General features: G+C 30.3%; 1 protein-coding gene across 2 annotated transcripts in view; it reads left to right on the top strand.

The window, feature by feature from the left end:
* The first annotated feature begins 6225 nt into the window (after window positions 1-6225).
* Window positions 6226-26728, top strand: part of LOC107446703 (macrophage mannose receptor 1) — a 67539-nt gene continuing 47036 nt past the window's right edge. For both annotated transcript variants that reach the window (XM_087168104.1, XM_043048114.3), the window contains exons 1-8: window positions 6226-6380; window positions 8306-8476; window positions 9589-9692; window positions 11192-11278; window positions 13566-13681; window positions 16883-17046; window positions 19977-20194; window positions 22266-22381. In XM_087168104.1, the coding sequence (XP_087024230.1) occupies window positions 6335-6380; window positions 8306-8476; window positions 9589-9692; window positions 11192-11278; window positions 13566-13681; window positions 16883-17046; window positions 19977-20194; window positions 22266-22381 (1022 nt within the window). In that variant the 5' untranslated portion in view covers window positions 6226-6334. The remainder of the gene's footprint in view (window positions 6381-8305; window positions 8477-9588; window positions 9693-11191; window positions 11279-13565; window positions 13682-16882; window positions 17047-19976; window positions 20195-22265; window positions 22382-26728) is intronic.

The following is a 26728-nucleotide window of genomic DNA, read 5'->3' as shown; positions in this document are numbered from 1 at the left end:
TACTTACTTCTAGAAATATCTACAAGCTTTTCTTGAAACATTTGAAATGTAAATTAATTTGCATTACATCACAAAAGTTTATTTTTTAATTCGATAAAACAAATGTTATCAAGCAATTTTGCATAAATATATCAATAAATAATCGTCAAAATGACAAGTGATTTAAAAGCAATTTAAAACTATCTAGCTTGTTATGTATGAAGGAATGCATGTGAACTTAAATTATGTAATGAAAAAGTCTTTTAACTTATTAATTAAAGATGATAGAAATTCATGATACGTTATTGAAACAACCAAAAATAAATTATAAAAATTTTATTTCCTAGTAGTCATATGTTTAAAATCTTTGATACAATAAATTAGATGACAAGAATATGTAAAAAGCGGAAAAACGTAAAAATGTCTTAATATGCAGACAAAACGTTAAAATACAAACTCAGAATATTTTTCTAAGAACACAGTTTGTTCGTTTCTCAAAATGTAAGAAATCTTGGTCAAATCGAGATATTTTGTTTCTTCTTTCTTTTCCTCATTTTAATAATGTCTTAAAATTAATATATCCTACCCTTTAACATTTGAAAGATAATTCTAACGTAACTATACTATACTATATCATAAAAATTTCTTGTTACGCTTATTCCTAGTATTCTAATGTAACACTTGAAAAAAAATGTCTTTTACACTTGGAAGTTCTGAAACTTTATTTTATATCTAAAATGACTGACCTATATGATGATAAACGACTGGTGTAGGAGGAAAAGAAAGTCTAAAATATAAATAGTTGTTAAACATCTCTTTTAAATGTAATTGCTTACCTATAAAATGAGTATGAGATAATTAATTGTTCGCCCATTTGAACTAAAATTGAAAGAAATTTTTGTATGAAGATCTCACTGAATTAAGAAATTAACAAAGAAGTTAATGACTTTGAGTATTTACATTTAGATTACGACAATAAAATTTGAAATAAGAAAGGAAAAAAAAACATTAAAATTGTCAGTTACTAACAAAAATCACTGTAATGGATTAAGGATGTATTATGCACTTCGTGACAGTGTGTAGAGATTATACTTGTTGTTATACTTTCTCAAAATTGAAACTTATAAAAAATTATTTAAGAAGTTCGATGGGACAGGATCGATTGAATGGACTTGCTCTACTGTCTATTGAAAACGAAAAAACACGAAATATTGATTTCAGCGATATAATTGATGAATTTGCGGCAACAAAGGCCAGGAGAAATAAATTTTAAGTTTTGAAATTTTTTATTTCAGATTTCAGAAATCTTTAGAAAGATTTATGTTCAGTAATTTTAAAATTGCTATAATTTATTATATAATTTTTATTAATTGATAATGGATTAGCAAATTTAGTGGACTGTGTTTCAAATTATGGATGGATTTATATTTTGTACTAATAATTATAAATATAAATTTTATGACTATTTTTATTTTATAAATTTTGTTTTTCTTTACACCTTTTTTAAAAAAATTTATTACTATGAAATCTATTTTACAATTTACTTTAAATATTTTTCAAAAACTGAAACTAATCTAAAATTTTAAATATGAAATCTTTATTCTAGACATTTATTTTAATGCAAACTGATGTATAATCAACAAACTTAAGTGTATAAATCTATCTACCTAGAACCATTAAATACATTTAAAATCTGTATTTAGTATGTGTTTTGTAATTATTTTTAGATGTCTTATTTGTGTTTTGTAATTAAAAATTAATTTTTTTAAATATAACATTTTACACTCTAGTGTTAAATTTACAACTTGCAATATTTTGTAATCCCATTTCTATGTGAACAAGTGACTTATTTTCATGAATATATTAATCAACATGATACATAAGTAGCTAAAATGACGTTTAGAGATGGAGTACACAAAGTTTTACAAAGGGCCCCGGCAAAAATTTGAGCCCCAGGGCCCCGAAGGGTGAAGTTACGGCACTGGCTGGAACAGGACTCTAAAAGACATGTTAGATAAGAACTTTCAAGAAAATGGCAGGGATAGGGACCTACATCTCCAACATTTGATGTTCGCCTACCGACAAGTGCCATATAGTATCACTGGTGTTTCACTATATCAACTAGTGTATGCAAGATTACCCAATGGTCCCTTGAAAGTTATGAAGGATGTTTAGACGGGAGAAGAAGAAATTCCTACTAGCGTTTTAAAATCTGTTTGAAGAATACCTTGCAAGTTTAGCAGAAATGCATTTTTTTTCTCTGCAATTTGGTCTTTAAAATTTTCAAAAGTTGTTTGATAAAAAAATGAAATAGTTTAGAACACATTCTAATGAAACATGAGAAAAAAATTTACGTTATATTTAAATTAGTTTGTAAAAAATGATATTACGTATGAAATAGATTTTAACGGTAATAATTGTAGGGATATTAAAAAGATCTCTCAAAATTTACGTAAATATTTATGCTTGAAGCGAATCAGAATATACACTTCGAGCTCAAAACATGCTAACGTTGTTTGTTGCAATGAAACAAAACTCTCTCTAATTAGTATAATTTTATATATATATATATATATATATATATATATATATATATATATATATATATATAATTAGTATTATTTTTATTTACAATGAATACAAGATTTATAAACAGCTATATTTCTAGCAAAAAACCCCAAACGTCGCTTTGCAATCCACGGGAATTTTTTTAAAAAAAGAATTTCAATTTGTTTTAAGTGTTTTTATCATGATTTTTTAAATTTGCGTTGCATTTAGCTTTACTGAGCGAAAACTGTAAGACTTTGAAAATTAAAATTACGAAGATGCATAAAAAATGTCCAAGGAGTACAATGCAATAAAAAAGAGAAAAGAATTCGGCTCTTAGTTCCAGAAATATCAACTGTTAAATTTGAATTTGTTGAATCGGACACAAATACAGAGTTGTAATTTGACATGCATAAAGGTTTATTTTAAATTTTGAATTCAATGAGATTTTTATTTAAAAAAATTTCTGTTTGTTTTAAAGTTATTTCAATGTTAAGAGTTTTCTCACGACTTTTTTTAAACTTTTTTTTTTTTTGAAAAAAGTGTCTGTTTGCTTATTATTGAAAAAAAGCTTACTTATCTCTCTCCTGATTTTCAATTATAAGCTCACTCAACAAAAAAGTAAGTAAATAAAAAAAAATAAGTGGGTGAGACGTTAGATGTGTGGGGAGAGTAGTTACAGACCATGTCAACCTTCATCTATGAAAAGGTACCCCGACATAGAGTCGAGTTAACATGTCTTATATACTAGTGAATTGTAGTTGTAATTTTGTAGTGGTAGATACGCTACAGTACTCCCCCACCAGAATTATAGCTATGATAGAATTCGATGAATGGATGCCACTAGTTGATTCATTGCTGTTTTGTGCGAAGCCGGGAGAGCTGTATTAAGATCACCGTATTTTTTTTTGAGTGCTGAATGTGAGAGGTGTATTAACTTCACTGTCGTAGTCGCTCCTGTGTTGCCTTTAGCAGTCGAGTGTATGCAGGCCGACGTTGTATGCTCGAGACTGAGTAGCAACAGCGCGAGAAGGTGGATAATGTTGCAGTCACAAGTAGCAAGTCAACTGTTCAATGTGGACCATCCAACGAAGTAGGCGTTACTGCCGATGTAGGCGTATCCAGATCAAAGTGGGCGTTTTTGCCAAGGTAGGCGTGTTCACATCACGTCCGAAGGTCACCTATGTGGGGAGAGGAGCAATCGACCATGTCAACCGTCATCTATGAAAAGGTACCCCGACATAGAGTCGAGTTAACATGTCTTATATACTAGTGAATTGTAGTTGTAATTTTGTAGTGGTAGATACGCTACAGATGTTACCGGAAATAAATCTTAACATTTCTATTGAAATTTTTAAAAATGAGAAAGTCTCAAGAATGATAAAAACCGTTTCTAATCTGAACTGTTAAGTATTTGTTTTTTCAAGTACAGTTGAATGTTTCTGTAAATACAAATATTCGTTCATTTTGTTGGGCTTAACATATTCACAAAATATTTTTCCACAAAACTATATCTATTATATTTTGTAAGCAAATTATCGTTCAAAAAAATATATATATATATATAAAAAAAAAAAAAAAAAACGATATTGACTTTTAAGAATAATAAAAAAACAGAAATTATCGAAAAGCAATCCCGAGAGTTGGTGAGTGGAGCCACCTAGTAAACTAAAATGATACTAAGACACTTTTGACACAGTAGTATAAAGTGTTCATAAATAAACATAACAATAAAAAATATATTGTGCATAAGCTAAAATAGCTGCTAACTACGATTATAATAAAAAATATATATTATTTAAATTATGTTTCATTGAAAAATTGTTTCACTGTTCTTAAATTTTGTTTCATTGAGTTCGACAACTTAACAACCTTTAAAAAAAACTCTAACTGGTTTTTGAAATAGTCTTTGCATAAAAGTGATTATCATACAATTATTTCATTAAATTATATATAAACTATTGAAAATTTTCGATCTTTTTATGGTTTTTAAATTAAAAAATAGCTGTTGGGTGTATTAGGGTTTAAAAAAGTAGTAATCTTAAAAAAAATTACTTGGTAAAAATTACTTACAGGAAAATTACTTGGTACGTACGAAGTTTGGGAAAATTTCCCCCGACGCTACGGTAAATGAAATAAAAACCTAAACTATGCCTACAGTAAATGAAATTTTAACGAGCATGATGGGTGGTAGAATTTTTTCGAAATTAAATCTTATTGAAGTTTATTTTCAGCTTCCGGTAGATGAAAATTCGTCAAAATCAATAACTTTAAATACGCATAAAGGGTTAAGGCAAAAGGCTTTCCGTGCGGCATTCCTGTCACTGTTTTCTGGAAACAGAAACAGATGGAAGAAATGTTATCATCAAATTGATAGTGTTTTGTCATACTTTGATAACATTTTCACTAAGGGAAAAGATATTGAAGACTATAATGTAAGAATGGTTGTAAAACGAATGCAAGATTCCGGTGTTCTGATGTGGTGAGAAAAATGTCAGTTCGCAATTTCTGAAATCTCTTTAGTGGGGTTCCGAGTTGATAAAAATGTAATTCAACCCAAGTTTCACTAAAGTAAAAGTAATTCATGAAGCACCCAGCCCTAGAAATAAAACCGAGTTGTAATCGTTTTTAAGAATTCTGAATTTCTGTTGCTTTACTTTTCTTTTCTAAAAGGAAGATCCGAAGTTTTTTCTCCGTAACACTAATTACTTCGGAATGATGTGGTTTGACATTGGTCAAACAATTTATGAAAAAAGCTTATAAAGCGGCTAAAGATTTACTGAAAAAAATGTAATTTTAGCCCGTTTAGATGAAAAACTTCCCATTATTTTAACTTGTGACGCATCGTCTTATGGTGTAGGGGCAGTTTTAAGTCATATTTTACCAAGGAATCTCAAATAGTCCATCGTACCGTAAAATATCGAAAGTTTCTTTATGTATTTTACTGTTTTAGTTAGTTACTATTTTTTTTTAAAGAATTTACATTGCTAACTTAAGCTGATATTTCAATTTTCTAAAGTTCTGCATAGGCAAAGCTCTTCACTATACGATTTTTAATTAGAATCAGATTTTGATAGCATCAATATTTATTAGAAATTAAACTTCTATTTTCTTATTTAAAATATTTATTATGACAATACTTTTTTCCCGCAATGGAGAAATGAACGAAATCAAGTTTTTAAACATTAAAATTTTGACTTCTCGTAAATTTTCTATCGATTCTACTTAAGTTCAGTATGCTATTTTTAATATTATTGCAATCTTCCTTTATCACAAAAATTATTTTTTTGCAGTTTGCAGGTTTTAAGTTATGCTATTCCTGTAGGTGAAATTTTTAAAATTACCCAAAACTTTTTATTTCAAGTCCTAAATAAATTTGTATTCGAAACGTTTCGATTCCGAAATTGTTCAAATTACGTTAGCGGTTGAAAAAGGTTTTGTTATATAAGTTTTAGGTTCTATGGGCCAAAAATAATTTTTAATATAAAGAGTTTATTTTGAAAAATATACTTTATGGTATTGTATTCTAAGACTTTCACATCTAAAAACGTAGCAAACTAACTGAAAGTTAGTGAAACTAACTTATAGTCGTTATTATTTATTTTCATTCTTGATATATCAGAAGTTTTGTGGATTGTCCGAAATGTGGGAGGGGGATAGATTAATCAGCAATGAATCCGTTTCCTTCCAAGCAGGAAACGACTTCCGAATTTATGCACTTGCATCATTTTAATCTCTATTCGATTTCTGTAAATTGCTGTTGCCATACGTCTTAGGGAAGAGGGCAGCTATCACATAAAGAAACACAATGAGATGGCAGACGATCCTTCACTTTATTTCATTTTGCAGTGCAGGTAAAGAATCTCGAAAATTATCTTTCAAACTAAGTCTGTTATTGACTGATCTGTTTCAAAATTTAAAATGAAGTTATTAATTTTTTCTCATGAGGTATCTTGAAAAGCCTTCGTTTAATGCGTAATAAACTTTTTTATTTTCAAACTTTTTTTGAACTCATAGAGAATACTGCTTCAAAGCTTTAATAAAAGTTCAACCCTTGTTTTAAAGTAATATATTATATGAGGAATGCATTAAAAATGTGATACTGCTTTCCGATCTTTTGAATTTGCTTTAAATCAATTCTATTGTCATAATTGCAACTCTGCAACCACCATGGTTATCGGTGGCGAATTGTTTTTTTTATTTCAATAAATGTAAAAAATATAACAATAAATAAACACTGTGATTGAGTACTTACTATTAAAATCCAAGTTAAAAAAATTGCAAATATTTTATACAAACGCACAAAAATTCACTTAATAACTATAAATTTATAGCAAAAACTGATATTTATAAATAAACATAGCTTTCATTACTCCAAATTCTTTTCATAAATAATATTTCCCATTGTTTTGACTACATTTTGAGGGCATATTTCATGTAGTTTTTTCCCATCCACAATAATTGTTCGTGAAATTACAGACAAAAATTCTGTGCGTCAATAATCTTCAAATGCCTTACATAGTTATAAATCAGAGTGACTTACTGTAAATTTCATTAGTTTAATATTTTTGAAAGAGAAAATTTTCTTTTTATGTCATACAGCATAAATAATTGCGTTACCTTTCTAAATTTCTAACATTTGACATTAAGCGTTTCAAAATAGACGAGCACAAAGAAGTTTTAATGAAAGAACACACACATACAAGGAATTAACATATTTTTAACTTCTCATGCTTAAAATTTGCGTTGATACTTTAAAATTGAAGCGAATCAGCTAAATGGTATGTAAGTATTCTATCTGTGCTATCTAATTCTACATTGAAAAAGAAATTATAAAAGCATTAGTGATGGGTTTTGTATAAATTGCTTTAGTAAAAAAAAAAAAAAAAAAAATTGCTTGGCAAGAATCAGTAAAGTTTTTTAATTTTCTAATTTCACAAATTTTGATGAATTTTGAAGGAAAAAGTTTTCGAAGTTTCTAGCAAAGTAGCTCTTTGCATTTGTTAGTTAAATCAAGGAAATAATATTAGATACTTCTTAAATTAAGCGTATTTAACTTTTTTAGAGCTGCTATTTATTGAAATTATTTTGCCATTAAATTACATTTTAAACCAAGGAAAGGCAAAATTAAAGATTTTCTTACAGAAATAACAAGCTATTTCCCCTTACTCATAAATTACTTTAATGATTGCATGAATGTTAACTTATGAATTACTCAAGTACAGTGTGCAAAATAAAAAACGAAGGTTCCTGACTAACTGTTCACTTAATGATCGTAATTTCGCGCAATAATATCCAATCTTAAAGGTTTGAGAATTTTTCAGATATGCTAACTAATTAGTGCAGACGATATTTTAAGTTATGAAACCAAACACCATAACGTATAGTGCGCAAAGAATGATCGGATCTTCACTTTCTAGGACTCAATCTTTAAATGTGTAATCTCAAATATGTTAAATAATTAGTACAGACTTAAATTACGAAACCATGCACGAAAACGTTCTTTCTCTGAATAAACTTACCTTTTTTCCTATGGTTATTATTTAAGTTTATATGTTGTGTAAGATAATTTTGAAAGGTGACCTAGCTGGTCAAAATCGGCTAGTACTAGTAAAATTACCAATCGAGATAGTTTTTATATCTATAAGTTTTTGGAAGTAGTTAATAAAGCACAAATTAGCTTTATTAATTATGATTTTTTAAACTTCATTGTCATACTTTATTCTTCTGAGAAATTTTTTTATTGGCATTTTAATTTTTGTTTAATATGTTTATTTAGTGATATGCTGCAATCCTGGCTGGTTTCCTTATGGTCAAAAATGTTATAGAGGTATTCAGTTTGATTATGATGTTAGATTAGCACGAAGATATTGCCAAATATTCGGGGGAGATTTAGCTGTTATAAGCGATAATGCTTCTTTACAGAATATGGCTTCGATCTTGTTTGAAAGTAAGTTCGTTTTGAATTTAATAAAATTTGAAAATTTGAGTATTGAATTCCAAGAAGAATTTTTGTAGCATTTATATTTTTCCAGAAAATTTAGTTGCTACTTAATTCATCTTGCAATCCAATTTTTTTCAAGCATTTGAAAAAAATATTAATCAAAGGAATATAGATTTTGTAACTGAATGAGAGAAAATAAATGAAAAGTCATATTATTATCTTAACAGCTCTGGCAAGAAATGGTTTTTATGTCTACTGATTAAAGTTTTTTTTGAAATTTATTATTTTTATTTAAATATAAATGTTAATTTATATATCCGGGAAGAATATGTTATCTCTCTTTCTTTTTTGTTACTTTGGAAAATCACTTAAGCCCGAATTTATGAAATACAGATTTTGCGAGAGGTAAATAAATTTTCCTTCAACAATACATAAATAGTAGTCAAAGCAAAAATTTGAGAAAAAAATATGGAAAAAAGCACTTAAAATTGCTATAATTTTCGAAAAATTGGGAATTTCTTAAAAAACGCTCGTTAAGTTCATTGCAGCACTTTGAATTTCAACACTTTTGTTGCATAATTGTGGGCTATAGAGCGGCAACTATAGAGGTATAAATAAGACAAGACTGAATGGTATAAAAATTATATTGGCACATAAGTAAAAAGTAATCAAAATAAATAAGTCTCGAATCAGAAAAAGAGAGATATTAAACTTAAATATAAACCTTATAACAAAGCTATTTGACTGTTTTGTTTGAATATGGTAAAATAACAATTAAATGGATGCTATTTAACCATTTTTCTGAGAAATTTCTAACAATGAAATGACTTTTTATTTTCCGTTAAAGTAAATGGAAACAATGAATACACTTAGATTTAACAGAGAGATTTTGCATAGAGTTCGTTTTCCGTTAACCATAACGCTTAACAGCAATTTGTTGAGAAATTTTCGAGAATGCGCCCTAAAGCTCAAGCAGCGTTAACGTTAAAGTTAGGGTTAACCGCACCGTTTTGCAAAATTTATCCATTAATATAAACAAATAAAAAATATATCGTTAACTTTCTGTCTTTTTGTGTTCTATAATGCATTCATGAGACTTTCAATTTCCTCTTTTCTAGATTCAAATGAGATATCTTATTGGGTTCACGAAAATTCCTCCCTTGGTGAAACCGTATCATCTACTTATTGCAGTTACATTTACGCAGATGAAGCATCATCGGTGGTAAGATTCTGCTATTATTTTGTTTAGCCTATGAAATGTTAATCTTATCTGATTTTGTTATAGCACCGAGTTTCAAAATAGAGAATAATATTCGAGATACTGTTTTATTGTTTAAAAATTTGGAAATTTGGAGCATAAATTGTTATTCAAATATAGAATAAAGTAAGTTACAGCAACAGTTTCAAAATGACAAAAAGACAAAGAAAGCTAGTAGTGTCGGTTACACAATAAGCGAAATATCTCTCAAGCACACGTTACTTACTTTGTGATGGTAATCTTTTTCATTTGTGTTCGATTTTTTATTGTTGTTTTAATTCCGCTATCAATATCTTGTCATTTTAACGATGACAAATTGGCAAAATAGTGAAAATTGGAAGGTGAAATAACAGTTTTCGTTGAAGATTTTTTTTCTATAGTAGCTGAATTTATAGCTTCGTTAGGCTTCGACAAAATGACAAAAAGACAAGGAAAGCTAGTAGTGTCGGAAACACAATAAGCGAAATATCTCTCAAACACACATTACTTACTTTGTGTTGGTAATCTTTTTCAGTTGTGTTCGATTTTTTATTGTTGTTTTTATTCCGCTGTCAATATCTTGTCATTTTAACGATGACAAATTGGCAAAATAGTGAAAATTGGAAAGTGAAATAGCAGTATTCGTTGAAGATTTTTTTCTATGGTAGCTGAATTTATAGCTTCGTTAGGTTTCGCCTTGTTCCCAGGATACAATAACGCTAACTACTTATCAACTAATCCAGTTCATTAAATATTAAAATAAAATTTTCTTTTGAGTTCGTTAGAAAAAATTTCTGCTTTGAATAACTTCTAAGTATGTATTAAGAAAACTAATGTATTATCAAAAATTAACTACTTATTAGGCAGATACAAGTTAAAATATCTTGATAAAAGTGCGAAGTTGTAATTTTCAAAGTCTAATTATTTCATAAAATATATTATTTGATAATATTTTTGAGTGCAATTACTACTTTGAATTTCCGAAATTCATTATAGTTGTAGAAAAATGAAAATATTTATTTAATTTTGAGATTATGACGAGTTAAAATGCCTTAATCTTGATACCACGGTAAGTCTGCGAAACAATATCTGCTTCGTTACTTTTCGGAGATTTTGGCTCTTAACTAATCAAATAATGTTATCCGTATGTCTTTAACGAAAGTTAAATATTGAAATCTATTTAAAGGTGGGTTGAGAACTTTTTTGCCGCTTTGTTATATTTGTAGCAATTTATTACAAAAATAAGATTTATCCCTTTTCCTTATTTTTTAACAATTGCACTTAAAAGAAAAATAGATTAATTTCAGGATAATATTTCAGTTAAGTCTGGATTTTTTTTTTTTTTTTAAAAGAGCTTTAACCGAATTATTCAGTTTATTCACAACCGTCACTTATTTATATAAATCATTTAAAACTGGGAATTCTGATAAATTTTCGACAATTTTAATTGTTATTTTCTATTAGTTTAAAACAATTTATTTCAGAAACTGGGTACTGATGGTAACTGCGACAATGGGAAACAGTTTGTCTGCGAAGTGGCTAAAACAGACAGCGATTACATTTGTCCAACGGTAAGGAACTAATTCGCAATAAGAATGTAGCAAAATATAATCAGGGTGTTTCGTAAAGACCGTTCCTAACATATATTTTTAAAGACCTTGAAAAATTTAGACTAAAATTGACCAAATGAGATCGGAAGAACGAGTCACAAATTAATATTTGAGTCTCCAATTAATAAAACACTTTCAAGCTCTGATCTACTACTAGTGAGGTCATTAAGAGTAAAAAAGGCAGTAATTAATTAAGCGAAAACCAATTCATCTTAAATTGAAGCTTTAAGGCAGCTCTTGAGAATACATTCCTACACCACCAAACAAATAATGATTTTATTGACTCCTTGCTTTCATTTACCTCAATAATGGTTAGTAGAAGTTTAAAAATCTTTTCTTTCTTGTTACATAAATATTAATTTGCAACCTCTTATGTGCATAGTTCTTTACTTCATTTTTTTTTACGAGGAATTTGTAAGAAACTAATATTTTATTCTTACAAAGATCCTTTTTGATTACAGAAATCCTGCATATCAATTTTATATGTATGTTTTTATGCATTTCACTTAACTACGATAGAGCTTTATTTGAAATAGAAAAGCAATAGAATTTCTTTCTTATCTTTCTTAAATTAATTAATTTTCATTTCTTTATGTAACTATGGCATAATATAACTTTTAATTTTCATTTCTTTCTTCTTTTTTATTTTTTTCTTACTTTTTTCTTTTATTCTTTTTCTTTCTTTTTTTTTTATTTTGATATTCACGAAATTTTAAGAATTTGGATCATTATAAAAAAGTTTAAAATTATTTCACCTCTTTAGAGAAGGTAAAATAAGAAAGTAATTTCCACATTTGTTGACAATGCTTATTTATTTTTTTACTGCCGATGAATTAATTATTTTTAGTGTTTTGCTAGTTTTTCAAAGTCCTTGTATAAATCCATACCAAATTTTGATTGCATGATATTATGACTCATCGTAGATGGCACTGAGATTTTATGTATAATCCTTGACCCAAACTTTTTAGGTTACTTTATTTCATTTTATATACATTGTAAAGGGCTCTTTATTGCGGCAATAACCCGCAATATGTTGAGTAAATTTTCCAATTTAAATTTCTAAACTATTTTTATGTTTTGTGACAACCAAAACATACTTGGTTAAAATTGCCAGATCATTTCTAAAAATTTAAAAATTTAAAAAAGTTACACTGTATTATTTTACCGCAACAAGTTGGCGCGTGGTAGAAAAGCTTGGTGGGAGAGTTCACTTTTTCATAGGTGGGGAAAGTTTAAGCGCGCAAAATAGGGCGCCTTTCTTTTGGCGAGTGAATGAGTGAATCGGTGAAACAAATATGTAAAAGTAGCAATAATAAGAAATTGTAGAAAATGTTATTAAAAATTTCATTTGGAATGTGAAAAGATTGTGCAAAAGCAACAAATATGACACTTAATAAATTTTTTTCCGATTCTCCATTTCTCTTTCGCTTCGGCTATCCCAGCCTTCTTCCCCTGAATCTCGGGAATAAACTCTACCGGTAAGCTTAACTTTCACTTTATACACGCTAACTCATGATGGTGAAACTATACTTAAACATTTGACAAAATTACGAATTAATTGAATACCTATTTTTACGACCATTGTCAAAAATGAAGTAAAAAAAAGCATTAATATTAGAAATTGCAAATTATAAGTGAAGAGGAAACAAATTTGCTATCTAATCAATGAAAGAAATGCTGAAAGAAACACATTTAACACCAGTTTAAATGACTAGTAAACTTGGAGAAGTTTCTAACAATCATCTTCGTGCATATCTTTATTACTTCAGGCAATCAAACGGGTTTTAGCATTTTAGCTTCTCTTTCCTCCGCTAGGATTTACAGATTTCGATTTTTCTGAGCTTAAATATTAATTTGCAACACTTAATGTTCCTACTTTTTTTACTTCATATGACATTTGACAAGTATTCAAAAAATATTTATGAACCATGTTTATTACGAAACACCCTGAGTATTAAAATAATTAAAAAGTAAGAACTAATTTTGTAGACCAATCAATTTCTCTCTGTTTCTCAAGACCTATTAAAGAAACGCTCTACGGTGTTCATGAACTTAATACCGTCAAAGAAAATCTAGCAACGAAATCAATTAAAATTCCTCTCCGTTGCCAGATGCGTTTTATAAAATTTTCCCCTTTTATAAAAAATTCTTTTATGACATTTTCTTCAAACACATTAGAGCGCTCCATTATAAAAAAAAGTATTATTTTGTAACATTCATGAAATAAATTTTTTTTTTATTATTATAGAGTTGGAGCTATTATGGTAACATCTGTTATAAAACATTCAAGAATTTAGCAACGTACGAACAGGCTGTATCTTACTGTTCTCTTCAGCGTGCACAACTAACTGTGCTGGATAATATGTAAGTATAATTTCAGTGCAAACAGCATTTATCAATATTTAGCAAATCGTTTTTATTCGTTTCTATTCATAATGTCTTGCAATACCAAAGTTTTTCCTCGGAGATTCTTTAGAGAAACTGTAAGCACAGGTCTTTTTAACCCAATGTAACTCAACTTTAATTAGTGTCACTTCTGTTATTCGACTCATAGCTTACAATAAAAAGAAATTCTTTAGAGAAACTGCAAGCACAGGGGGATAGAGTGTTCGTCTTCCAATGAGGTGACTCAGGCTCGAATTCCAGCGGTTGTGGGTTAGCACAAAGTCTACTCCCGGATCGCACTGACCATGGTGCTGATGTAAAATTCCCTCAGTGGTAAACGGATCATGGATTAGAATTGCCTTGCCTTCGGGTTAACCGTAGATGATTTCCGTGGATTTCCTCTCCATGTAACAAAAAGTCCTTCACGAGGGCTAGTTTGTCCCCAATGCTTGATCCAAGAATTCTTTCAAAATTACAAGGCTATGGAATTGAACAGTGATGGGCGTAAACTCAGAATCGGGTCGGTTGTTCAACAGCGATTCTAAAAAAAGTATTATGGTAACGTTATGGCTTCATAAAACTATTTAATAAGATGAATTTGTTATCTTAGTCTAAAAGGAAATTAGGTATTTCATAATTAAGTAAACAACGGAAGGTGTTTGTCATTTCTGTGATCCTTTCTGTTAAAATTAATTATTTATTTACATGATCAACTGTTCTAAACTACGTTTTACTCGAAGATCATAATTTTGTGCTTCATAATACATTTTTAATACGAAATCTACGCAAAAAAGTAAATAAACAAATAGAGGACTTCAGTCAGGGGAAAACTAGGGAACTTTTAATAGACTCTAAAGTCGACTGAAATTCAAAAAATTTAAGGCAACAGAAAGTTTTATGAAATTTAAGCAAATTCCTATATTCCTGCTGTGTTTGTTTAATTTTCAGAGTGCACTGTACGAGGGTTGCTATTTATATTTCTGGCCTAATAATGAAAAAACATATATGTAGGATCGAAATTGGTTTTATTGTTTTTCAAAATATTCTCCATGATGATCAATACACTTTCGCATGCGTTTGAACCAATTTTCAAAGCACTTTTTCCAGTCCGATTGAGGTAACTCCAAAACATGCATTTTGAATGCATCAACCGCTTCTTCGGGGGTCGAGAATCGTTGTTCACGTAATTTATTTTTGATGTGTGGGAATAAGAAGAAGTCATTGGGTGCCAAATCAGGGCTGTACGGCGGATGACCCATCAGTTTGATCTTTCGCTCCGTCAAAAATGCCATTGTTTGAGTCGATGTGTGAGAGCTCGCATTGTATGATGAAGAATGATTCGCCTGTTCTTCTGCTTTTTTCGAATTTCTCCGATGACTTCTGGCAAACAAATGGTCGTGTACCTTTCAGAATTGACCGTCCTGCTTTGCTCTAACGTCACTGTTGCCACATGACCGTTAATGCCGAAGAAACAGGCAATCATTTGTTTCGATGTGCTTCTTCCTCGAACAACTTTTGTTGGTTTTGCCTCGTCTTGGAAGACCCATACAGTTGATTGCTGTTTTGTTTCCGGCTCATATGCATAGATCCATGATTCGTCACCTGTGTAGATGTTATACACAGCCTTTGATGTACTTTGAACGTATTTTTCCAACATTTCCTTGCACCAATCGACATGAGCCTTTTTTTGAGCGTTTGTCAGATTATGCGGGATCCAACCCGAACAAATTTTTTTTACGCTCAAATGTTCATGCAATATTTTATTGATGTTAGTCATACTAATGTCCAAAGACGCCTCTATCTCACGGTATGTCACATGACGGTCTTGCTTTATCAGTTCACGCACAGCATCGATCTTTTCTGGCACAACAACGAATTTTGGATGACCTGCACGGGATTCGTCCTGGATCGAACCTCGATCACGATTAAATTCGTTATACCAATTTTTTACAGTGCTGTAGGATGGCGCTTTACCGCTGAATAAAGAATTAAATTCATCGAAGCACTCTTGTCTTGACAATCCACGTCGAAAGTTATGAAAAATAATGGCACGAAAATGTTCACGATTCAATTGGGTATAATATAGCCTACGTCACAGGTTGTGTTGTTCCTACTAAATTTAACCCATGAACGGCATTTTCTGCGAGCCTAACTTCAAGCCACAAATAAACAAACGAAGTGTTCGATCGTTTAAATAGCTGCTCGCCAGATTTTATTGCATTATGAAGAAAAGTTATTGAAACTAAATACAACTAAATAAACAACAACAACTAAAACAAATAACAATGACTACTAATAACAATAACTAAATAAACAACAACTAAATTCCATTCGTTTAGCATTGCGTCATATGTTGTTCCTACTAAATCGAAGTAGTTGTGTTTTTTTCATATTATACCCAATTCCATTTTTTGAAAGAGAAGAACTTTTCAATTTACTGTCAACAACACAAATGAAGCTATAATGGTAAATCGTCTGCTGAATTTATGTTTAAAAATATCAAACTTTCGATTAAAATCGTCTGCGGTCGCCTAGCAACACTTACTGTTGCCAAGGCCAGAAATATAAATAGCAACCGTCGTATTAAAATTATCTTTACCTTATATATATTTCCCATTAGTGTAGCATGTGATAATAAATCTACTACAACATTATTAAAAAACATTCTCCCTTTAATAATAAAAAATTAAATGCGAGGAGTTGAGATTTAAGTAACATTTAAACGAATGACTTGGAAATAGGAAATAAATATTATGTAATGTTCTTATTTTTTCTCCTCAGATTTCTACGTGATTGTATTCTATATACCCCTAACACAGATTTAAGTTATTAACGTCATACAGTTCACTCTCTAGGTAATTTAATTTTTTGTCAAAATGCAGGTTTTCTGACTGTGGTTGTGATCAAATCAACTCTAAACTTTCTTCCAATCCAAAAATATTTAAAAATTGTCAATCAGTTCCTTCATCCATAGATATCTGCAAAATTTAAAATAAAAAAACAAAATGTTGTTTCATTAAATAATCGTAAAACCTTTTCCTGAGAAATCTAATTTTTTTTAATGCCAATTAGGACCTTCTTCCACTGAGCTCTTCATACATTGCCTTAAATTTGAGAAAATTCAGTGGATGAAGGTTTTAAAGAATAATAAGTATGACAAAAACATTTTATCACCTTTAGAGCTAAAGAACACAATGCTGCCTCTGTTATAATTGGACAAAAAGGTTCGTATTTAGTTGCAGCAAAACAAGTTAAGACAAATGGAAGTGAATCATTTAAATGGACGTCTGGAAATGATTTTGAACCAAGCTGCGCTGAGTGTCTGGCTCAAAATTTTTCTCAAGGTAAGAAACTTTTGTATTTAATTTATTTTAAAAATCAAAGCACGAATGTGTAGGGTGAAAAATTTTGATAGCAACTAGCCAACTAGCACCAATTTCTTGTGGTCAAAATCTCTGTTTGTCACTAGAGCATACCTTAATTAACCGGAAAAAAATTTGGTATAAGTAGTAGATGTGTCTGTTTCAAATTTAAAAAAAAATAAGATCAATATTGTTTCCTAGAGAAAAAATTTAATTCCTCGTAAGAACATTTAACTTCCTTGTCTACTCTCACCAGGTTATTATATTAAAGCTAAAATATTCGCATATATTTTAATGGTGAATACATATAACTTAGTGAAACTACAGATACGCTAATATGCTAGGATGTATGCTAGGATATGCCGGCTTATTACGTTAAAACAAAAATATTTGTTTATATTTAACTTTAAAGAGCATGCTCATTACCTAGTGAATCTACAAACACGCTAATGTATCTGCATGTATGCTAATATATGGAAGAATTTACCCCGACCCGCCCTTATTTAGGGCATACGGGTAAATGTTTATTAAAATCCAAAAAAAAAAAAAATATATCCAGAGAACAGTAGAAACATAAATTACATAAAATACACATCAGACATGGCAACAGCCCATGAACATGGCGGGCGTAGAACAGCTAAAATCATGTAAGGTGCTAAACATTAAAACAGCAATATATTAAAAGTGTCAATTAAAAGAATAATTTAAAAGAGCAATTTAAAAGATAAACGTGCAAAAATTACAAGAGAACAATATTGTAAAACAATTAAAAGCATTACCATTAAAACCAATTAAATAGTACAAAAGTAAATAACAATAAAATTGGAGCAAGTAAAAGAAGAATAGTTTATAAAAGACATAGTAAAAAAAAAAATAAAAAAAATTTTTTTTTTTTTTTTTTTACTATGTATGCTAATATATGTATGCACAATACCTAGCGAATATTCAGATTAATTAGAGTAATCCATTAAAGTAAGGAATCATGAGTTTTCCACAATTTACCTAAGTAATGTGAGCATTAACGGGTTCAAAGGTTTGGTTCTATTTACTAATCTGTTTATTATATTGACTTGATTTTTTAAGTTTTGAAAAATTATTTATGATTATTTCTCTAATTGTAATAATATTTTAAACCGTTTGATTCCTTGTATTATAGTTTTTGGAGACATTGTTGATTGATTCTATCAGCTAATGTGTTGATTGTTTGATTGTGGTGACTTGATTTCTTAGATAGCGAAAAATAAATAAATAACATTATGTTAATTTAAGCGTACAAAAACGTTGCTGTTCTTCCAGCAAACATCTTATTTTCACTTTTACGAGTGCTTAGTATGTAATGTTCACGTAATGTTACACATTATCTAGGTAGTTTTTAGATTACCTAGGTAATTTGAGAAATGACAAATTTTTTTTGGGACTTTAGTGAATCACCCTATTTAATCTACAGATCAATTAGATAAACTGCAGAATATCTGATTTCTATACTTTAGAGCGAAAACATTTATAATGATAATTTCATTAATTTCAATTTTAGATTGACTTTGCATAATTTTTGATTATACAGTACTAGAAACAATAAAAAACATTCTGGGCTCTGTGAATTGTCATCACAAGGAATTGATGCTACATCCATCTGATTTGAAAACATTTTTAATTTATAAGAATTGTTATAGAAAAGCAAAAAATTTACTACTTTTAAAAAAAAAATAATTAAGAAATTAAGCAATCACTTCTCTTCTTTGAAGATTATAGAATACTGGTAACTGTTAAAGTTTCACATAAACCATAGCTTACATCATAATTTGGAAATACTTCAAGTAAGGTGTATAAAACTTGCTTATTTATAAACTCAATTTTAAGCTTCAACTTAGAAATTTGTATAATTTAAAAAAAGAAATATTTATAACTTCTAACTGGGTAAAATAGCAATTTGAGATGAGCATATTGTAGAGAAGTAGTAGTTGTAGAAAGTTTTTTTAAAAACGAATTTGACTCTCTCTCTCACTTTGTTGTACCCCATGCAAAACTGTACAATTTATGAAATTCTCCATTTAATAATAATAATAATCATAATTAACCTAATAATAATTAAATAATTTACCCAACTGTACTAGTAAAAACATTTGGTTTCTCCTAAAAGAGAACTGTTTACAATTTAAGGAAATATTTCCAATAAAATTACTAACGATGAATCCAATTGGTTCTAGTGCTAAATATTTCAATTTTAAAGTGAGGCATAGTTAAAAAGAGGTGTTAAAACATATGCGTTTTTACCTTATATGCTCTGTTTGAACATAAAGCAATTGGATATCTGCGAGCGAAGTCATGCATCGGTCAGCTAATCAGATTCGACACACACGCGTGAAGTCGTTTGCAGGTAACCGTCTAATCCCGTGGTTTTTCGTGGTGTTTTAACGTACAGTCTTACGGCTTGGATTTATTATCACACTGAATCGACTTTGAAATCAGATTTTACTGATTACCTGCAAACGACGTCACGCGTGTGTGTCGAATCTGATTCGGGTCGAGTCAATTCGGTCGAGTCGATTCAGTATGATAATAAACCCAAGCCGTAAGACTGTAACGTTAAAACACCACGGAAAACCACTGGATTAGACGTAACCATGTTGTTGCAAGTATCCAATTGTTGCTGCATGAGTGACATAGTTGTTATAGCACAGTTGCTAGAAGAGTGATATAGTTGAGGTAGTATTATAATAGTTGGCACATGAGAGATGCAGTTGATGTAGGATACAGTGTTATAGTTGATTTATGAGAAACACGGTTCATCATAGTATAGTTGTTGCGTTGTTTGATGCATATGTATCACCGTGTTTCTAATATATAGTTGATGCATGAATCACGCAGTTGCAATAAACAGAATTCAAAATCAATTACGCCATCAATTTCAGGTGGATGCCTGGGATTTTCTTCCGACGAGCAACATCCTACAATGTTTACATGGGTAGCATTGAATTGTAGTGCAAGCAACTACTATATGTGTGAAATGCAGCCTGTTATCAGAAGCACCACTCAAGCTTCAACTGAGCCAACCACAACACTTGCACCACTACAATGCCCTGTAGGATACAACTGGAAGGCCCACGAAGAAAGTGGTTTTTGTTACTGGGTAAGTGTATTTTGTATCCTGTATAAGTGTATTTTGGGTAAGCGTATTTCGTATTTATAGAAGATGGTATAACTTGGACATGCAATAGAATTATCATAGCATGCCGCTGAAGTCCCCTCGTCATTCTTAGCTGGCAGTTCGGAAGCATATAAAACGCTACTTTTATTTATCTAAATTTAACTTCGTGTTGACTTAACGTTTTATATCAATTGCTATCTAAAATCGCTTTGAAATGAGTCTAAAAAATATCGAATTATTATCACAATTGAATAATTTGGTGAACAATTGGGCAAGCACAAAAAGTTTGTCTTCAAATCATCAAATTGTGATGAAATAGTTGTTTTGTGTCGATTTGAGTGCAATTTTAGACTATAATTATTATGAATTTTACGAAATAAAGGGGGTGGGGGTGGGATATATCTTTGAAAGCAATTTAAATCTACAAATTTTGTGAGGGGAAATTTAGAAAAGGCATCCACTGTTCTGTTTGGGGACTTTTTATTAGTTTGAAATTGAAACACATCGCTCCTTTAAAGCTATAGGGCCGCAACTTGAAACAAAAGATTCTGCAACAGGAGAGGAAATTGCAAGCGTTATACTGACGAATTAATCACAATTTCATAATAGTTTTATCACCATAATTTAAAATTTGCTAAAATATATAAGCATTTTTGAAATTAACGTGTTTCTAAGCCATCGCGTTATAACGTGTTTCTAAGCCATACATTTTTGAAATAACTTCACCTATTTTTTTTAAATTATCTGTTCAGACTTCTAAAATTTTACTCCCTTGTGTTCTGGCTCTATTGCAATGAGGACACGATTTATCAATAGTAAGTATAGCAGATTAACATCAGCTGTTGTGTTTTTATTTGTTAATTTTTTATTATTTTCGTTCTAAAAATGCATTTGTAACTTTTCTTAAATTGAAAGTTGGCTAGATTAAGTTGAATGAGAATAGAAAATTAACCAGCACAAGACAAAGTAATACACATTAAAAGTATACATTATGTTCATGAAATATTATTCTGAGTAATCTTTATACAATAAAATAAATGATAGTTCATCGCAATAAGTATGTAAATAAAGATTAATTTTGTAAGTTCACTTTGTCTGGAATGAGTCTATTGTACAATTTTACATAGCGCATAATCTAGAAACTAGTTTTTTGTTAAAGATTTTTTAGGCAAGTTTAAGGTAAAAGGTTATCTCACGCTTGTTAAATAACATATTAGCAAATATTTAAATAATTATATTTTTGATTTTTTAGTTGCAAACAACGGTTTTCACCTTTACTTATTATTCTTCACTTATTACGCGGAAAACTATTAAATGCAAACTGTAGCGCTTCAAATTCACAGATAACTCTGGCAAAAGCCATTTCGATATTTTCGTCCATATTTATCGTCATAATGCCTTGTAAAGGGAAATTAAACCATTTTACCCCTACTTTTTTGCTTACATTTATCTCAGAGACGCGATGGCTTAGAGGATAAAGCGTTCACCTTCCAATGAGGTGAACCGGGTTCAAATCCCAGAAAGGGCTGGTCGATTCGAATTCCGCATCCGGCTTGCACTGACAATAGTGCTGACGTGAAATATCCTCAGTGGTAGACAGATCATGGGTTAGAGTCCCTTTACCGTCAGACTAACCGTGGGAGGTTCTCGTGGTCTTCTTCTCCATGTAACGCAAATGCGTGTTAGTTCCATTAAAATATCTTCCACGAAGGCAAATTTCTCTCAATACTTGATCCAGGAGTTCCCTTGTCTCCCGGATTGGGTTTAAAACTTCAAGGCTACGATGTTGAAGATTAGTAGTCGTAAACCCAAAAATTGGGTCAGCTGTTTAACGACGTTTATCAAATAAAATATATTTATCTCAGTCAAAGTGACTAAGATGTTGCCTAAATATAATAATTGAGAAACAGGAAAGTTGAAAATACAATGTTCTGAATAAATCAAAACTCAAACAGCAGTGCTTTTAAGCATTTTTTTTCCGCATCGAAGTACTCAAAATAGTTATGACTCTAAATGTTTGTTGAAAGTTTAATAATTTCATGTTTAATTTCAGGAGACAACATATGAAAGTGAGCGACTGAACTGGTATCAAGCTCGAAAATTTTGTCAAGCTTATGGCGGGGATCTAGCTACTTATGATAATGCACAACAAGAAGAGCATGGAATAGGGTTCGTTTTGAAACAATTCCATTACTTTAACCAGTTAATTTACCTTTCGTAAACTAACATTCCACTGATATGATCTAGTCGCTTTCCAATTTAAAATGCTAACAATCGACAATCAAATGTTTAATCATTTTACCACGTTTATATCAACTTGCCTGCGTGTATGTCTGTTCGGGTGGAAATTTGTAATCGATTTTAAACTAACTTCCCGACTAGCTGCAGACTTCAAATTTGGCACATAGTTCAGAATTGGATGACAATGCGTGAAAATGAAGAGAAAAAAGACATACAAAGTAAAATAAAATTACAATTAAGGAAAAATTAATATTTTCGCGACTGTCTTTTGTTGTCGATTCGATTATTTCAAATTACTGTCACATGTCAGTTGAAAAGTTTTGCATACAGTGAGTGAAAAAATTGAGATTTTGGAAGTGAGTACAAAAAAAGAAATCAAAATCAAAATAATATTTTTTAAAACCACGTTTTTGTAGTGGAGAATAATAATTAAAAAACAAAAATTCAAGAAACGTGGGGAGCATGAAATACATAATAGTACATATACACATACATATTCACATATACATGCACATACACGGGCATATACACAAACATATTTCACATCCACATTCAGATACAATTGCAGATATACATACACATATTCTCATGAGCACACATACTGTTACTGTTATGTATTTCATGCGCCCCACGTTTTTCGTTTTTCACATTTTTGTTTTTTTAATTATTATTCTCCACAACAAAAAGGTTGTTTTTAGAAATATTATTTTGATTTTGATTTTTTTAGCAACAATTTCTTATTAATTATTTATTTGCTAAAAATATTCCTTAGTAAGTAAGAATGAATGTAGTTGTTTGTAGTAGTTAACGAGTCGATAAACATGTCTTTCTGATAGTAAGAAAAATTAAAACTTGTAACAACGGTAATAAAAGTAAACAAAATGAACGTAATCATCATTACAAAGTACAGTACAGAAAATAAGGATAAAAATATAACAGCCGTGCGGTGAAAAATTAATGAAATTGAATCAGTCTGCGAGAATAGCCATAAAAATGAGCGAATGACTCTATCTGTTGATTAAAAAACAATCTATGATGTAAAAAGAGACAAAATTATGTCTCAAAATAAAAGAAAAATGGTAAATTACGGGAGAAAAATTTTCTGAAAAAAAAAAATCGAAATTTCAGATGTATTATTTTTTTATAGTGAGATAGGATTCCCTTAAATGTAAGCCTTCGGAAGAAAATTGAAGACGTTGCTCCATTGTGGCATCGACATTCGTATATTATTTATACTCTTTTAATCTAATGTATTTGTGATCTTTCATGATTGTTTTCCTCTTCTATTACTTATCATTCTATTATTTTAATACAAAAAGTTAAATCGTAAAAAAAGAGAAATAATTAAATATTGCTCGTATAAATCACTAAAAATGAGTTAGGTTTTATATAGATGCACATAACTTCTATAGTATTTCTAAGAATATAAGTATAGTTAATCAATTTGTATCAATTGCACTTGATAGCACCTTAGAGCAAGAGGCAAAAGACGTGAGGTATGATAACTCTTTCAATATAGACAAGATAATTCGATTTTCAGTGAGCATTTTTAAGTGTGGTTCATCATATCTTGCTGCCTTTATAAATTTTAGTGTTACTGAATAATAAACATGGTGGCGGCTGCTTTACATCAAGAAGGTAGAATAAAAGAATATTCTTGAAACTATCCTTGGTTCTTTGTGTAGTGGAACACAATTTTGGTGTAAAGTAATTGCCACCATTCTTAGTGTCACACGAATTTTTTTTACAGTGTGTTACGTGTCTCAGAATCAAACTAAGAATTCAGAAAATCAATTAAATAAAAACAGTAAGAGATAGAAACGCGTGGTTTGCTGCCTTCTGCTTCGGTTTTATTCGCCCTAAATTTAAAACTTAACTTCAAAGATTATTAACACTGGTCATTAAGAAAACTATAATTTTTTTTCTTCAAATAAACTCCATTTGCACTAATAGTCCGGATCACTCTAATAACGAAATTATGAATTGGTTTGACAGACTGCAGGAAGCATTGTTTTATCGTTTTCTAGTCTGAAACTGTGTCTATTTGTGAACTTATTAATTAATTAGAAAATTTATGAGAATAAATTATCTAGTTTCGTAAACAGAACGCACAGCAAAACCATTTGTTTTTATCTCCCTCCGTTTTCTTAAAATAGTTTTAGCGCATCGTTTTATTTTTATGTTTAATGAAGTTTAATAGCTGAATACATGAAGCATTTCCCTCATTGCAATAGAAAAATTTACACAAGCGACTAGGGGAAGGACGATTCCATAATGTTAAAAACTTAGAGTTTCGTCGGATGAGTAAAAATAGGGAAAAAAGTTAATTACACTGAGAATATTGGGGATTTTTTTGTTCGCTTCCTTGGCGTATTGGCTAAATTTCAAAGGTTTACCGTCACCGTAAGCATTTGTTTTTATGTGTATTTTTTTCGACATTTGCTGTCATTTTCGAACTCGTATAAAATATATTATTTGTTGAATTTTTTCGTTATGTCTCTGTTTTTATTATTGTTATCTGTTTTGCTTTTGTTTTTAAATTTCTTTTTACTTAAAGTCAGTTAGATCTTAATATATGTATGTTACCGGCAAAGTATGAAACGCCGGCATTGTAGAGAATGTTGGATGATTTTAGGCAAAGTATGAAATGTGAGAATTATACCGGGCAATGGCACTTGACCTTAAAAAAACATCAGTGTAGGGTATACCGGGCAGTGGCACTTATACTAGGTCTAGTTGACTAGACTTTTGGTAAATGTTTGAAACATATACAAGGTCGAGTTAAGTGTCATTGCCCGGTATACATTTGCCCGGTATACCCTACACTGATGTTTTTTAAGGTCAAGTGCCACTGCCCGGTATACATTTGCTCGGTATTCCCTGCACTGATGTTTTTTTAAGGTCAAGTGCCACTGCCCGGTTTATACACGGAATTCTTTTCACGACCCCCCCCCCCTCACGCTCCTTCAACATGTACAGAATTGCTGGAACAGCGACCGATAATTGTCAACAGTACTGAGGTACGTACCTCTCTGCATCAAAAACGTTCCTTGAAGATAAAAAAATCAAATCTGACTGTCTTCTCTGTAAAGCCGAATAATCAATTCTTTCTTTTTGGATGACCCTAGCTAAGTTTTTTTTTCTTCAGAAAATCCCGCCAAAATTTGACTTCCAATGTTGGCGCTAAAATAAGGCGATATTTTGCTCAGCTAAAGCTCTCACCAGCAACGTTTTCCCGATATCGAGCTCATTTTCCCTTTTCTAAATGTTCTAAGTCCGTTTGCATCATGGAATCGTCCTGTCCCTAGTCGCTTGTAAAATTTACCAATTTTTTATAATACTCAAAGTTACAACTTCCTCGAATTTTATACTTATGCGCAAATCTGGTTAAAGAATATATTTATCCTTAAACAAGCGCTTTTTTCCTGTTTGGAATTTATAAATTGTCTCATTATCATGGTGCAAACAAGTAGAAAATGAGCCGTTTTCTTAAAAGATGTTAAGTAAGTAGTGTGGAAAATAGAGTGATAGTTTTTGTAAATATATGTCTGACGTCACAAAGTTATTTTATATGTTCTTTAAGCTGTAATTATTGTATATTTGTTAAAAGAGAAAATGGCAACGATGTTTGTATTCGAATGTTGATTAAATGAAAATGGTGAAAGTTAATGCATTCTGTCAAGTTATTTTCTACTAGAATTATTGTAATCTTGTAAAGTATAGAAATTAAATGGAGTCAGATAATAAATAAGCTGAGTACGACTGAGTGAAATAATATTCAGGGAGATACTACCGACATTAGTGGTGACCGACGGACGTGATTCTACAAAAGGTATTGTGCCATTAAGTTTTAAATTATGGAACTCTTGATTAAGAAACGCTCGCCAATTGGAGGCAATTTTACCAAAACTTACAATGCATTAACTAAATTGTTGGCGGAAGAAAATCCTAAGGAGGAAAATATTAAAGTAAATTACGCTAACTTAGAAAGAATTTATCAGTCTTTGACGATATTGGACAATGAAATCTGCGACATGTTAATAGATACTTCCGAACAGCAAAAATACGACGATGAATATAATGCTATCGAAGAATATAATGAAAAAATGGTTTCTGCGAAAGTAAATTTCGAGCTTTTTTTGGCGAAAAACGCAAGTTTAGATAGAGGAAGTTTAGATGGTTGTTCGTTGTCAACGAAAAGGAAATTGAAATTGCCAAAAATAGAATTAGTGAAATTTAGTTCAGAGTTAAACGATTGGCTTTCCTTTTGGAGCC

This window comes from Parasteatoda tepidariorum, chromosome 7, assembly GCF_982258835.1.
Source record: "Parasteatoda tepidariorum strain Cologne lab strain chromosome 7, Ptep-v5.0, whole genome shotgun sequence".
NCBI lineage: Eukaryota > Metazoa > Arthropoda > Arachnida > Araneae > Theridiidae > Parasteatoda > Parasteatoda tepidariorum.
This window is presented reverse-complemented; position numbering and strand designations above follow the sequence as displayed.